Source organism: Cupressus sempervirens, chromosome 10 (genome assembly GCF_028749045.1).
Source record: "Cupressus sempervirens isolate cs-2001-9-10 chromosome 10, ASM2874904v1, whole genome shotgun sequence".
NCBI lineage: Eukaryota > Viridiplantae > Streptophyta > Pinopsida > Cupressales > Cupressaceae > Cupressus > Cupressus sempervirens.
The window spans coordinates 714,330,297-714,346,381 of NC_143127.1; the positions used below are offsets into that span (position 1 = coordinate 714,330,297).

General features: G+C 33.7%; 1 protein-coding gene across 1 annotated transcript; it reads left to right on the forward strand.

Annotated features, from left to right (window-relative positions):
• Positions 1 to 14,438: 14,438 nt before the first annotated feature.
• On the forward strand, positions 14,439 to 15,411 carry LOC149535816 (uncharacterized). Its single transcript, XM_089805225.1, has 3 exons — positions 14,439 to 14,813; positions 14,904 to 14,971; positions 15,066 to 15,411. The coding sequence occupies exons 1-3, from the start codon at positions 14,753 to 14,755 to the stop codon at positions 15,240 to 15,242; spliced, it is 306 nt and encodes a 101-aa protein (XP_089661351.1). The 5' UTR covers positions 14,439 to 14,752; the 3' UTR covers positions 15,243 to 15,411.
• Positions 15,412 to 16,085: the final 674 nt, after the last annotated feature.

The following is a 16,085-nucleotide window of genomic DNA, read 5'->3' on the forward strand; positions in this document are numbered from 1 at the left end:
AATCATCACAAAAACATGTTTTCTCTCTTACTTTAATTACTAGAGGTTTATGGTTTCCTATAATCATCACTTAATGCAAACTTCTAATACTAGGGATCATTTGACAATTGTAAGGATTAGAACAATCTATATCTATTACAAATACATTAAAAATAATTGTCATATTTCAAAATATTTATAGTTAATATAAAACTGAACAATTTGAAAAATACATTAAAAATAAATATAACGTAGTTCCCCTTTCACTTCCCAAAAGTAATGCTTATTGTATTTAGTATCTCGAGTAGAAAAATGAACTTTGCACCATTCAACAATTTGATTTGCACTCTCTATCCTATTCCCCATATGTACATACAATATGCATATATATAAAATTTAAAAGTATAAATGCTACTAGTATTAAACATGCATATTAAATGCATATATTTACCTACAAGTTCATGTTGTCGAAGCACATGCTTTATACATGCTCCTACTCCATCATGCTCCCCTTTTCTATGTCCATTTTCAAAGAAATTCCATAAAAACCTAACATTGGTTCTAGCATGTTGCATTGCTAAACAATTAAATGCTTTTGCAGATTTGAATTGTCCTATGAACATGAAACACGATAAGTATCTACAATTATCTATGTACATGTATCAAACTAAAATAGGCATGTCCAAATAAATATAAGTTAAAATAAAGTTAAACAAATGTGTAAGTTCGTGTATACTAACCTGCACATCCATCAAACCAAATCTAGTGCTCTAAAACATTTATTCCACGATTTCTGAGATCTTCAGAGAACATTGCAAAACAATGAGCCACATAACTCTTATCATGAACTCTATCATCACTAATATAGAAATGAACCTCTTTGATGATGATGCATTCATTTTCTGTTGGAAATGATTGAAAAGATCATGAGGAAAGTTGTTGGAATGATATATGGAAATGGTAAAGAATGTTCTCAATCATTGTTTTGTCATTGATGTCAAACTTGCTATTTGCAGGAATGACAATTACTTTAGTGATCCAAATACTATCAATTAGGTTATTGACAAGGAGGAGGCAATCAATAAGATGTAACTAGTACACCAAGAGAAAGGTTGAAGTTATGATATTGTAATGAAGTACAAGGATCAGCTAAGCCATTGATGAAAAAGTGTGTTGATGACATACTATAAGACACAGAGAATGGGTACATTGAAATATATCAAAAGATGTAAGGCTTTTAGCTAAGACATCTGTAAAGCCTAACTAAAAGTTCGTTAAAGCTAGTAGGAGCCGAGCAGATTCCTAGTTAAAGCCGAGTAAACTTTAAGTGTCGAGTAACACAAAGATGCCGAGCACTAGTAAAACCAATAGTGTCAAGTAACACAGAGATGTTGAGCACCAGTAAAAACAAAAGTGTGAAGTAACATAGAGATGTCGAGCACCAGTAAAACCAATAGTGATGAGTAACACAGAGATGCCGAGCACCAGTAAAAACAATAATGCCGAGTTGCTGCATTATTTTGAAAATTGAAGATTCGCCAGATCTAAGCCGACAAGGTTGTTATCTAGAAGTTTGTAAATTAAATGGAAGATAAGAATGATGAGTTGGTGGCACAGAACACCATGTAAAATATTTTAAGGATACAACTGACGAAGTTTCTAGATGAGAACAAGATATGAGGTAGATACATTGTATCCTACCTAATACCTTTTGAAACCCTAAAATTGGAGAAGGAGAATTGAGTGGCAAAGGAAAAAATCAGATTTCTATTTAAGGATACATAAGTTTATAAATAAATAAATAAGAGAATGAGGCGAGCAAGCATGAAAGCATAAAATGCTAAAGGAAGTGCTAAGGAGGAGAGAGAGTATAGTTACTCTGTTTCAATAAGAAGACCCCAAATATGGATGCATTGGCATGATGAGTAAGAAGACTCAAGGAGACGAAGCTTGATAAGAAGACAAGCAATCAGAGCTGAAGTGATTGAAGCCAAGCATAAGAATTGAACTGAAAGTGTGATCTGAAATCTTCAAAGTATGTTGTAAGTTATATCAGATCAAAAGGCCATTATTGTTACTTTCTAGCAATTGTAACAGTTAGTTTGAATCCTATGGACTTAGGTTGGTTTGATAGCCATGAGATAAATCCTTTAACAGGGTGACATTCCAAGTGAATGTTCTAAAGTCCTTTAACCAGGCCCATTCCTAATAGTTTGGTGAAATCCTCTAACAAGGTCACATTTAACAGTGTGTTGTAAGCCTTTAACAGGGCAGGCTTTTAACAGGGCATCACTTTAGAAGAGTGAGAATCAAGTAGCATGTTACTGGTGGTTTTTCCCAAATTGGGTTTTCACGTAAATCATTGTGTCATGTGTTGATCCTAAATGCTTTATTTCTACATATTGATTTACTGTAACTTATTAATATGGTTGATTTGAGTTTGGATGGATGAAAAGTGTATGGATTTATTAAAAGTGCTAAAAAAGTATAGGGAATTTGGACCTTGAATAATTGATTCACCCCCCCTCTCAATTATTCTAAAGAATTCTAACAATTGGTATCAGAGCTTTACTGCCGATTCAATTTAAAAGAACTATAAGCAGAAAAGATCAAAATGCCTAAGAGAGAAGTTTCCAAGCTCAACAAAGAAAACTTTGTTGCTTGGCAAAGTTTGATGAAGCTACATCTTGGATCCATAGGAGATTATGCCCAAAATTCAATTGTCACTGAACATGTAGATCCAACTGGTACTCTTACTGCAGAAGACATGAAAAACAAGCAAGAACACAATCAAACAATGTTGGAGATTGCCTCTGCACTCAACTATGCTGAATTTGATGATATCAAAGGATGTGACACTACATTCAAAATGTGGAAAGCCCTATCAGACATCTATGGAGGAGATCAGAATGTACAAAGAGCAAAAAGAGAAAGTCTTAGAGGAAAGTTTGATGATATGAAAATGGAGGAAAATGAGAATGCTGCTCAGTATGGCGCAAGAATAAAAGAAGTGGTAAGTGCAATAAGATGCTTAAGTGGTCAACTGGATGAAGATACTGTTAATAGTAAGTTCTTAAGAACCTTGCTCCCTATCTATGCTATTAGAGTATCGGCAATACAAGAACTAAGGTGTATACCAGGAAACAATCTAAGTTTTGAAGGTATAATAGGTAGACTCACTACTTTTGAGTTATCTAATTTTGACAACTACAGACCAGAGAATGGTGAATCTACCTTTAAGGCTAAGTTATCACTAAAAGATGCTGAACAGGTGAAATCAAAGAAAGGAAAAAAAATGAAGTATGTATCCAGTGACAGTAGCACTGATGAGGAAGATGTGGAACAATTGGAAGCATTGCTTGCTAGAAGATTTCACAGAGGAAAAGGAAAATTCAAAGGTAAGATGCCTATCATTTGTTTCAATTGCAATGAAGTAGGACATATTGCAGCTAGGTGTCCACAGAAAAAGGATTACAAGGAAGGAAACAAAAATAAATTCAGAAGAGATGATGACAAGAGAGATTACAAAGAAAAAGGTAAGAAGTGTTATATTGTTGAAGAAAATTCTGATGACAATGATGATGAAGTTGTTTATGTAGCCATGAAGGATTAATCTGATGAAGAAGAGCCCACAGCATTGGTAACATGTATGAACAAAATGACAGGTGGATCATAGACAGTGGATGCTCACATCACATGACAGGAGACAAAAGTAAGTTTGTTAACTTTACTCAGTATGATGGAAATAGTGTTAGATTTGGTAATGATGCTCCATGTCAAATCAAAGGAAAAGGTTCCATTAAGCTCACGAAAAAAATTTCATGTGATAATGCATACTATGTTGAAGGATTAAACTACAATTTGCTAAGTGTCTCACAGTTATGCAATATAGGATGCAAAGTAGAATTTGGAAACAAAACTGCAAAAATCTATGATATTGATGGTAAATTGATACGAAAAGGAGATCAAACAAGGAGTAATCTATTTTACCTTGATATGGATGATGTTTCTTGTTTTATTGCAAAATTTGATGATGAATGGTTGTGGCATAGAAGATTATGTCATGTCAACTTTGACAATCTAGTCAAGATCAGTAAAATGAAGAAAGTTAGAGGTTTACCAAAATTGAAGAAGCCTGATAATATTATGTGCAAACAATGTCAGCTAGGAAAGATGATAAAGTCAAGTTTCAAAAGCAAAAACTATACATCCAAAGAAGTACTTGAACTAGTTCATATTGACTTATGTGGTCCAATGGAAGTGCCAAGCTATAGAGGAGATAAATACATAATGTTGTTTGTTGATGACTATTCCAGGATGATGAGTGTTATGTTCTTAAAACAAAAATCTGATGCTTTTCAAATGTTTAAGTGGTATGTGGCTAGAGTTGAAAAGGAAATAGGAAAAAGCTTGAAATGCTTAAGATCAGACAAAGGTGGTGAATTTACATCAAATGAATTCGAGATATTTTGTAATGATAAAGGAATCAAAAGACAAATGTCAACTCCAAGAACTCCGCCACAGAATGGAATTGCTGAAAGAAGAAATAGATCTGTGATTGACTGTGCCAGAACATTAATGATGTAAAAGACTATTGCTCTAAAATATTGGAGAGAATCTGTAAGTGTAGCTGTTCATACACTGAACCTAGTACAAGTCAAGAAAGGTACAAATACAACACCTTTTGAATTATGGTATGGTCACTCACCCAATGTAAAACATTTCAAAGTATTTGGTTGCAAATGTTTTATCCTTAAAGATGCTAGAAATGGAAAATTTGATGCAAAAAGCGATAAAGGCATATTCCTTGGTTATTCCACTAGAAGTAAGGCATACAAGTGTTTGAATACTAACACTAATAAAATTGTGGAAAGTGCAAATGTAAACTTTGATGAACATACAGAAGTCCAAGCTAAAGAACCAAAAAGAATGGATGAATACAGAACCTTTGTGTATTCTTATGAAGGAATGATTGATGAGGATGATGTCAATCAAATTGAAACTCAACAATAAGTTTCAATTTCAGCCGACTTACAACCAATGAATGCCGAGTTGCATTCAGAAGCCAAGTTGCAGAATGAAAAAAATGCACAATCTAATTCTGAAGTCAGTACAAATGAAAGAGAAATAGAACAACCTAAAAACTCACTACATAGTGACCCTGAATAAGAAATATCAAACATGGAAACAAGGACAGAACCAAGATTATCTAAATATGTAAAAAGACATCACCCTGCTAAACAGATAATTGGTGACAAAGATGCAAGACCAATGACAAGGAACAGACTAAGACATGAATCATGTCTAATCAGCAAATCTGAACCTAACACAGTATATGGTGCATTACAAGATGATGACTGGTACAAAGCTATGGAAGAAGAGATTGATCAAATAAAGAAGAACAAAACCTGGAGTCTAGTTCCCAGACCAGTTGACAAGAATGTGATTGGCACCAAGTGGGTATTTAGAAACAAGCTAGATGAGAATGGTGAGATTACCACAAACAAAGCTAGACTAGTATGCAAGGGTTATGCTCAAGAAGAAGGAATAGACTATGGGGAAACATTTGCCCCTGTTGCTAGAATGGAAGGAGTAAGAACTTTACTTGCATATGCTGCATATAAAGATTTTAAAGTCTATCAGATGGATGTAAAATCTGCTTTTTTAAATGGCATACTAGAAAAAGAAGTCTACATTGAACAACCAGAAGGATTTGTTGATGAAAACAATAGGGATATGGTTTGTAAGCTACATAAAGCACTCTATGGTTTGAAACAAGCACCTAGAGCATGGTATGAGAGAGTTTACAAGTATCTAATACAAATAGGATTTGAAAGAACTGATGATAACAGCAACATGTACATCAAAGCAGAAGAAGGTAAAGACATTATTGTATCTGAAATCTTTGGGTAAAGACAAAATGAAACATGAATTTGAGATGTCTATGTTTGGAAAAATCAAATTCTTTGTTGGATTGCAAGTACATAAACTCAAACATGGTATATTTGTGACACAATCAAAGTACATCAAAGAGATTCTTAAAACATTTGGATTAGAGGAGTCCAAACCAGTCAGCACACCAATGGCAACAAAAAATAAGCTATCCAAAAATGATGAATCAGCTGAAGTCAATCAAACAATGTACAGATCCATGATTGGAAAACTACAATATGTTGTACATAGTAGACCAGACATAGCATTAGCAATTGGAATAGTGGCTAGATTCTCTGCTAATCCTAAAGAAAATCATCTCATAGCAGTAAAAAGGATAATGAGATATCTTAAAGGAACTGATAACTCTGGTCTATACTACAAAAAGAATGGAAAATTTGAGCTCAATGCACATACAAATGCAGATTGGGGAGGTAACATTGATGATAGAGAAAGAACAAGTGGAGGTGCATTATTTCTAGGCAAAAGGCTAGTTACTTGGACTAGCAAGAAACAAACATGCACATCTCAGTCCACTGCCGAGTCAGAATATGTGGCAGCAGCAGTTAATTGCACAAACATTGTGTGGCTCACACATCTATTGGAAGGAATGAAAGAAGAGGTAACAAAACCTGTGATATTGTATTGTGATAACACAAGTGCTATAAACATATCTAAAAATCCAGTAATGCATGTAAAAACCAAGCACATCACAATCAAGTATCATTATGTTAGAGAACTGGTCAAAGACAAACAAGTGAAGTTGGAATACATTCACACAAAGGAACAAACTGCAGATATCTTCACCAAACCGTTGCCAAAGGATGCTTATGAATATCTTAGAGGCAAGTTGGGGGTAATACCCCTAACTCAAGCAGTTTAAAGCAACAAGGAAGCTGCCCTGCATCACCAACAATGAATCATTGAAATATCAGAAGAATGATGCAGAAGATCACAACAGGAGCAGAAACTCCAAATCAATCACAAGCATGGTGACAGAGGGAGAAAACATCAAGAAGCCAAAGCTCGTATTTTGCATAATAAAAATGCTACATCTTTGGCATTTATGTCAAAGAGGGAGAAATGTGAAACCTGATCAATACAAAGAAAGAGGGAAATATATATGAAAGAGGGAGATATATGAAATCAGCTAGTAAAGATGAAGCTAGCAAATTCAGTATCAGATAACGTATACAATCTTGGTGGTAACTAAGTTGATCAATTGATCAGTTTAGTTTGCCATCAATGCCAAAGAGGGAGATTGTTGGAAATGATTGAAAAGATCATGAGGAAAGCTGTTGGAATGATATATGCAAATGGTAAAGAATGTTCTCAATCATTGTTTTGTCATTGATGTCAAACTTGCTATTTGCAGGAATGACAATTGCTTTAGTGATCCAAATACTATCAATTAGTTGATTGACAAGGAGGAGGCAATCAATAAGATGTAACTAGTACACCAAGAGAAAGGTTGAAGTTATGATGTTGTAATGAAGTACAAGGATCGGCTAAGCCATTGACGAAAAAGTGTGTTGATGACATGTACACTATAAGACACAGAGAATGGGCACACTGAAATATATCAAAAGATGTAAGGCTTTTAGCTAAGACATCTATAAAGCCTAACTAAAAGTTCATTAAAGCTAGTAGGAGCCGAGCAAGCTAGTAGGAGTTGAGCAGATTCCTAGTTGAAGCCGAGTAAACTTTAAGTGCCGAGTAACACAGAGATGTCGAGCACCAGTAAAACCAATAGTGCCGAGTAACACAGAGATGCCGAGCACCAGTAAAACCAAAAGTGTTGAGTAACACAGAGATGCCGAGCACCAGTAAAACCAATAGTGCCAAGTAACACAGAGATGTCAAGCTCCAGTAAAAACAATAATGCCGAGTTGCTGCATTATTTTGAAAATCGAAGATTCGCCAGATCTAAACCGACAAGGTTGTTATCTAGAAGTTTGTAAATTAAATGGAAGATAAGAATGATGAGCTGGTGGCACAGAACACCATGTAAAACATTTTAAGGATACAACTGACGAAGTTTCTAAATGAGAACAAGATATGAGGTAGATACATTGTATCCTACCTAATACCTTTTGAAACCCTAAAATTGGAGAAGGAGAATTGAGCGGCAAAGGCAAAAATCAAATTTCTATTTAAGGAGACATAAGTTCATTAAAAAAAAAAAGAGAATGAGGCGGGCAAGCATGAAAGCATAAAATGCTAAAGGAGGTGCTAAGGAGGAGAGAGAGCATAGTTACTCTGTTTCAATAAGAAGACCCCAGATATGGATGCATTGGCATGATGAGTAAGAAGACTCAAGGAGACGAAGCTTGATAAGAAGACAAGCAATCAGAGCTGAAGTGATTGAAGCCAAGCATAAGAATTGAACTGAAAGTGTGATCTGAAATCTTCAAAGTATGTTGTAAGTTATATCAGATCAAAAGGCCATTATTGTTACTTTCTAGAAATTGTAACAGTTAGTTTAAATCCTATGGACTTAGGTTGGTTTGATAGCCATGAGATAAATCCTTTAACAGGGTGACATTCCAAGTGAATGTTCTAAAGTCCTTTAACCAGGCCCATTCCTAATAGTTTGGTGAAATACTCTAACAAGGTCACATTTAACAGTGTGTTGTAAGCCTTTAACAGGGCAGGCTTTTAACAGGGCATCACTTTAGAAGAGTGAGAATCAAGTAGCATGTTACTGGTGGTTTTTCCCAAATTGGGTTTCCACGTAAATCATTGTGTCATGTGTTGATCCTGAATGCTTTATTTCTGCATATTGATTTACTGTAACTTATTAATATGGTTGATTTGAGTTTGGATGGATGAAAAGTGTATGGATTTATTAAAAGTGCTAAAAAAGTATTATTAGGGCATTTGGACGTTGAATAACTGATTCACCCCCCCTCTCAGTTATTCTAAATAATTTTAACATTTTCATCCAACCTTTCTATCTGATCCACCTCAAATTGTGCATGTCTATAGGTCACTTGCACAAATATTGCAACTTGTTCAGAATGATAATATTGCCCTTGAAGTTTTGTTTGAGGTGCAAATGTATAATTCTCAGAAAAATCTACAAATGAAAGTATACAACTAGGTGGAAAACAATTTTTGGAATTACGAAACTATTTAGCTTGCCATCATGCACCATGACAATGTTGGATATGTGGATATATCAATGGACGAAACTTGGTCATAAACTCATCATAATGCAATTCACTCTCCTTCAATATAATTTTTCTAGATTCATCTCCTATCTTATTTTGGTATGTCTCATATTCATATCCCATCCATGAAATTGGTGTGGATTCATTAATATTCTCAATTTGCATTTCAAAAAATTTGCGTAAATCTCCACAATCTTCACACTGATTTTTGATGCATTGCACTTTGAACTCATCTAAATCTTCTAATTTATCACATAATATGGACTTCACAAATTGTGTTGTACTGTTAGGGATGACCAAATTAGGATCAAGTACTGCCATAACTTTTTTATATGATTGCAAGTGTAGACCAAATTCAACATGATTTCAACATGAAGTTCCACACATCTTATTTTTGCATACAAAGGAAGGATGCAAAATCTCAAACATTCTCTGACATATTTTGACATTTGAAAATTCTTGCTTGAATGTTTGAAATAATTCACTTTGAGTTATATTTATGAAATGTTTTGGAAGTTCAATTTTGGCCCCTGTCTCTTGATCTTTAATTTGTATAGTATCACGCCTGTTGGAAGAAATATGAGAATGTGTGGTCCAAAATTCAATAACTTGTCTTTTCACATCTTCAAAAATTCTATCTTTTTGAGGAACTCTACAAATATTCACCCAATTATTCTCAATGTTATCATCTAGCATATTTCTCCTCTTGATGTATCTCTGAACAATTCTTCTATATATATGTAGTACATTAGAAATTGCATGTACCTATTTTCTATGTGTCAATTTTCTACTAGATATAGTAGTCATCAATGCTCTACATGCATTACTCAAATCACCTCCTCAAGTTGTGTTGTCAGTTTTGTTATAAGCATTTTGCACATTTTCAACTATTGTTTTATTAATATTATGCGCATGGTTTTTCCTATTATCAACACCCAAAAACTCTAAAATAGGTCTCATATCTTTTCTCCTAAATAACTTGACAAATAATTGTGCTTGTCCAAATATACTTTTATCTTTGAAATATTCATCCCACATGTTCTGACAATTCTTTCTAATAGTGTTATCATTTATCATAGCTTTAGATGGAATTTGGTTAAAAAGTAGTTCCTCATCCAAATTCATCAAATTTTTTATGCTTTCTAATTTGTTTCTATCAGTAGAACTGTCAATTTCTTCCTCTTCATTACTTTCATTCTCTTCATGAATCTCATCCTGTTCAGGAATTTTAGTAGGTTGGTTTTGGTTACGTTTAGTATGACCTTTCATTTTGTCATCTCTTTTCCTATCATATTTCCTTGATCTTTTCCTTTTACTACCCATTGAATACTTTTATCTATAGAAAAAAAAATTAGAATTTGAACACTAAATACCAGCTAATGCTTTAATTTAGAATACATAAAAATAAAAATAAGTAGATGGGAAAAAAACACCTTACAAATATTCGATCCTTTGTGATTCTGAGGATTTCTGCGAAATAGTTGCTAAAAATGGCTTCAAAAATCATTGTCTTCCAAAAATGCTCTACTTTTCGTTGTTTTCTATATTTATTAAAATAAAGAAAGCACAAATCTTATTTGTTACATGAAACAACTTGGAAACTAACTTATTTTATACATGAAACTGCTAAACTAACCACTTGCGGTTAGTTGGGCCAACAGGGGTTCCGGCTAAAACACTTTCGACTGGAATGGTTTCAACCGAAACTACTTTTGTGGCATGTTAGGTGGCAGCAACACAAGCAAAAAGAAGAACTGCAAACTTCTCACTTTGAAGGCCAATTTGACCTACTAAATTGAATTTTTTTTAAAACTCAAAATATAGCTTTGTAGGTCTCAGAGTCAAGATTATGATCATATAATTTATTTTTATTTTTTTTATTATGGATAATATGTTATAATTTGAAAATATTACAAGTAGGTATTTTAAAATTCAGGAAGATGTCTATTCAAAAATAAGAAAAAAATAGTAACTCATGTTCAAAAATTATTATTTTTTAATGATGCACTAGAGGAGAGAGTCTTCTTTAAGAATATGTAATTTGTTTTAAAAAATATGTAGATTTGATAGAAAAAGTTTGACGGGAGAAAAAAACTGTCAATTTCTGATAACTTTGACTTTGACCAGTTATAACTTGAAAAATATTAGCCGAATTTCAATTTTTCTTTTTTGGTGCACTAGGTATACATGTTGACTCTAACATATTTGAAAGTCAGACCAAAATATGAAAATTTGCATATATTTGTTTGACGAGAAAAAAACTCCGTATTTTCAGCATTTTTAAAAAATTAAAAAATAGACTTTAAAAATTAAAAAATAAATAAAAATTACAGACATAAACTTCATCTAATTTTACACATTTCATTAGTTTACATCATCTTCAAATTCTAAGTGCAAATGCCACTTTTATGTCGTTAAAGTTGAAGACCTTAAATTCTAATATCACTTTTCCTATATAAAAGGTGACACAGGTTTGTGCTTTTACCCTAGAGTTAGGTTGAGAATTAGGGTTAGGGTTAGGGTTATAGCTAGGTTTAGAATTAGTGTTAGGGTCAGGGTTAGAATTTGAGTTAAAGTTGGAGTTAGGGTTCAATTTCAAGTTAGAGTTAGAGTTAGGGTTAGAGTTAGAATTGGAGTTAAAGTTAGTGTTAGAGTTAGGGTTAGGGTTGGAATTAGGGTTAGGGTTAGAATTAGGATTAGAGTTAGGGTTATATTTAGGGTTAGGGTTAGAGTTAGAATTAGAGTTATTTTTAGAGTTAGGGTTAGGGTTAGGGTTAGGGTTAGCATTAGGGTTAGGGTTACAATTAGAGTTAGAGTTAGGGTTAGGATTAGAGTCAAATTTAGGGTTTATGTTATTGTTATAGTTAAAGTTATTTTTGGGATTACTACTATTAGAGTTGACATTAGTGCTATTATTACACACTAAGTTAGTGTTATGGCAATTGTTAGGTTAATTTTTTATGTGGGTTAGTTCTATTAAAATACTCATGCTTAGTGCTACTGTGACACATATTATTATATATTTTTATAATGTACTCACTCCTTTTCCCATCCCTTCCCACTCTCTCTCTAGATTACCTTTAATCACTACTCTCTCTCCATCTATAATCTCTAGATACACCCCATAATCTCTCTTTCTCTCTCTCCTTACTCTCTAGATATAACTCCATCTCTCTCTCTCTCTCTCTCTCTCCGCTCTCTATTTCTCTAACTCTAACTATAAGTCTAACTCTATCTCTAATTCTAACCCTAACCCTAAATTCTAACCCTAACCCTAACCCTAAATTCCAACCCTAACTCTAAATCTAAATCTAACTCTAACCCTAACCCTTACTCTAACTCTAGCACTAACTCTAACTCTAACTCTAACTCTAATTGTAACCCTAACAATAACAATAACCCTAACTCTAGCTCGAATTCTGCCCCTAACCCTAACCTAACCTTATATATAACCCTTTAACCCTACTTCTAATCCTAACCCAAAACCATAAGCCTAACCGTAACTCTAACCCTAACCCTAACTCTAACTCTAACACTAGCTCTAGCTATAACTCGAATCCTAACCATAACTCTAACTCTAACACTAGCTCTAGCTTAACCCTAACTCTAACTCTAATTATAACCCTCATCCTAACCCTAACCCTAATTTTAACCCTAACTCTAACTCTAACTCTATCTCTAACTCTAACTCTAGTTGTAACCCTAACCCTAATGCTAACCCAAACTTTAACTATAGCCTTAATGCTAATGCTAACTCTGGCCCTAACCTTGATTCTAACCCTAACTCTAATTATAACTATAACCCTAACTCTAATTCTAACCCTGACTCTAGTTGTAATCCTAACTCTAATCTTAACTCAAACCCTAATTCTAACCCTAACCCTAACTCTAACTCTAACTTTAACTCTAATCCAAACCCTAACCCTAATCCTAACTCTATCTCCAATTCTAACCCTAACCTTGACCTTGACCCTAATTCTAACTCTAACCCCAATCCTAACCCTAACCCTAACCCTAACGATAATTGTAACTCTATTCTTAACCCTAACCCTAACCTAATTCTAATTCTAACCTTAACTCTCACCCTAACTCTAACTCTAACCCTAGCTCTAATTCTAACTAACTCTAACTCTGATTTTAACACTAACTCTAACTCAAACCCTAACTCTAACTCTAATTCTAACCCTTACCCTAACCCTAATTGTAACCCTAATTCTATCCTTAACTGTAACCCTAATTCTAATCCTAACTCTAACTCTAACCCTAATCCTAACTCTAACTCTAATCCTAAACCTAACCCTAACCCTAACCCTAACCCTAACTCTAACTCTATCTCTAATTCTAACCCTAACCCTAACCCCAACTCTAACTCTATCTCTAACTCTAATTGAACTACACATTTAAGTGTGTGTAAGAGGAAAAGACCAATAAACACATTTAGAAAGTCTAAGAGATGGCATAAGGATTGCAAAAGTCCCTTGTTTGGAGGAAATACAGTAAGTTGATGGAAAATGGTATATTTTGATTTTATTTGAATTTATTTGTCACATGTTTGAGCAAATAATTAGGACTAATTGTTGTAGGAAGATGAAAATTAACCTAATTCACCTTAGTTAAATAGTGGGTAGAATTATTAGATAGAAATAGATGTTAGTAGGGTAGGATCTAGGGATCAATTAGGAGTAAATTAAATAGGAGTTGATTTATGGTGGGTTGGAGAGAATTAAGTTGTGTTAGGGAAATAAATAAATAAAGTTTATTTAAAAGGGAATTTTCAGAGCAAACATGTATTAAATTTAATATAAAACATGAGAGAATAGTATTTGAATTTAAAATCTTGAATGCTTTAAGAAAATGAACATATTTAATTGAACGTATAAATGACCACTCAATGAATAAGCATGCGTCTAAACTCGTGCAATGAGATGCAATTTGTCTAATTCACATGAAGGTTGAACCCAACCAAAAACTTGAAGTATATGAATCTTGATGGATGACTTCAACATCACATACGATCATTCCAACCAATTATACTTGAAAAATTAAACAACAATTGTGACACTTTTCTATCTTTCAAGATAACTTCATCTAATAAATAAGGAAACACTTTTCTATCTTTCAAGATAACTTCATCTAATAAATAAGCTTTCCTGTGAAATTAAATGTTGAATATACCTTAAAAGTTTATTGATATAGTTCCTCTCTTCTACTATTTAGTTGGTTGTCCTCAATGCACCTAGTTTTTGAGCAACTTTACTATGTTCTCCTAGGGTACTCAAACCACGTGTACCAACTAATGCTTTGGGCATTGCAATTTTATTTATTTAATAAGATCACGGTTTTCCTATTGGAATTGTGGCGGTGATAGGTAAGAGCACGGGCTGAGAACTAACGAACCAGAACATTAGCTCCCCTCCTCTCATATGATCGTCAGCCGGTAAACTAAAAGCCCTAAAATCCCTCATCACGCGCCCGCCCTTTATTTGCCACGATTACCACTATTTCTCATGAAGGCATTTATCGCGGGCCTCATTTGCTGTTGCAAAACACGCTTCATTAATTACACATTATCACTGTTTTTCTCCTCATAATCACATTCCTAGCAATAAATTTGCGAAGGAGGAGTTAAATTCTAGCAAAGATTTATCTTTGCTCTACCTGCAGGTCCAATGGCTCGTTTGCTTCTCTTTCTTGTTGCAGCGTATGGAGTATTGTGCACTGCAGCCACAGGTAAGTTCAAATTTATCCTCTTTAGTTGTGAGAATCGATCCTTGACCTCTTAATAACACAGATCCAGCTTGCCTTTTCCTTTCTTAACAGAATCTGCAAATTTAACTGTCAAGGAGTTGTCTCGCTCGGAATATCGGTCTGTTACGGGGTTATTTGAGGTGAGCCTCATAAAAGTCTTCAGTTCGAATCCCGGGAAGTTTCAACGGCTTAAATCTCACCGTTCTTTGGTATTATTTGATTCATCATGTGCAGGAACACGCAAATAAGGAGAATGAGCGTCAAACTACGGAAAGATTTCCGTCGGAAGAAAGGAATGCAAATATACACCGAAAAATTGCTGAATTTTATCTGGACTATGCAGATCCCCAACCTAATAAGGATCACGCCAGCTCTGCACCGCATACTCCTCCACCGGTAAAGCATGCATAGTACTGAAATCTCAATTGTAAATATTTACTGTATGTGTGATTTTGCTCTAGGAGATTCGAACCCTGGCGTTTGTGTTCAGTGTTTGATCTCTGACGATATGTGTATATCTCTTTGGACAAGAGAAACGTGTAAACTATTTAATAAAACAGAAGTTAAATTTAGCGTCAAATTGGTTTTTGATGGGGCTTGTTAGCCAATGCTCAGCTTTTTTTCTTACCGTCTAATTCCAATTTTTCAAATTATATATTAAATTTCGACATTGGAAGAGACTTCTATTATATTATATTACTGGTATTAGTCTCACAGACTACTTTTGATGTGATTTGAATATCCGACTTTTTTCCATCAGCATTTTTAATAATGCTTTATGATGCATTATAATAATAATAATAATAATAATAAAGTTAGGGAAGCAAATATATTATAACTATATGACAAAGAGCGTTCTTATTTTAATAAATTCCAGATTTCAACTCAAAAATATCTTAAAGAGAACGTCTCTGTGAAGAGTAGTTCTTATAAAGAGAATCTACAGCGAGATCTTAGATTTTTTTACTACCATCCACAACATAGATCTTAAAAAGTATTTATAAGAAGAGTAAATATTATAGACTCTTTCTATGGAGGCATTAATAAAATTGTATCGTATTGAATATTATTTGTTTATTTATATTATTATTTTATATAAAGAAATTAAAGGTGAGGAATTTTAGTTAATAAATTATAGTGAACATATATGATTTGTTTTCTATCTTTAGATGCAAGAGTTCTAAATGTCCTTTTTTATATGAACTATCTTACAAACAAATAAGCTATAGTTGTAAGAGGCTTGAATCCTTTTAA

What these genes read in the sequence shown, in the direction of transcription:
- LOC149535816 (XM_089805225.1), top strand. Translation starts at nt 14,753, where the DNA reads ATGGCTCGTTTGCTTCTCTTTCTTGTTGCAGCGTATGGAGTATTGTGC. An exon ending in ATTGTGCACTGCAGCCACAG is followed by an intron (nt 14,814 to 14,903) that starts GTAAGTTCAAAT and finishes CTTTCTTAACAG; the next exon opens with AATCTGCAAATTTAACTGTC. An exon ending in CTGTTACGGGGTTATTTGAG is followed by an intron (nt 14,972 to 15,065) that starts GTGAGCCTCATA and finishes CATCATGTGCAG; the next exon opens with GAACACGCAAATAAGGAGAA.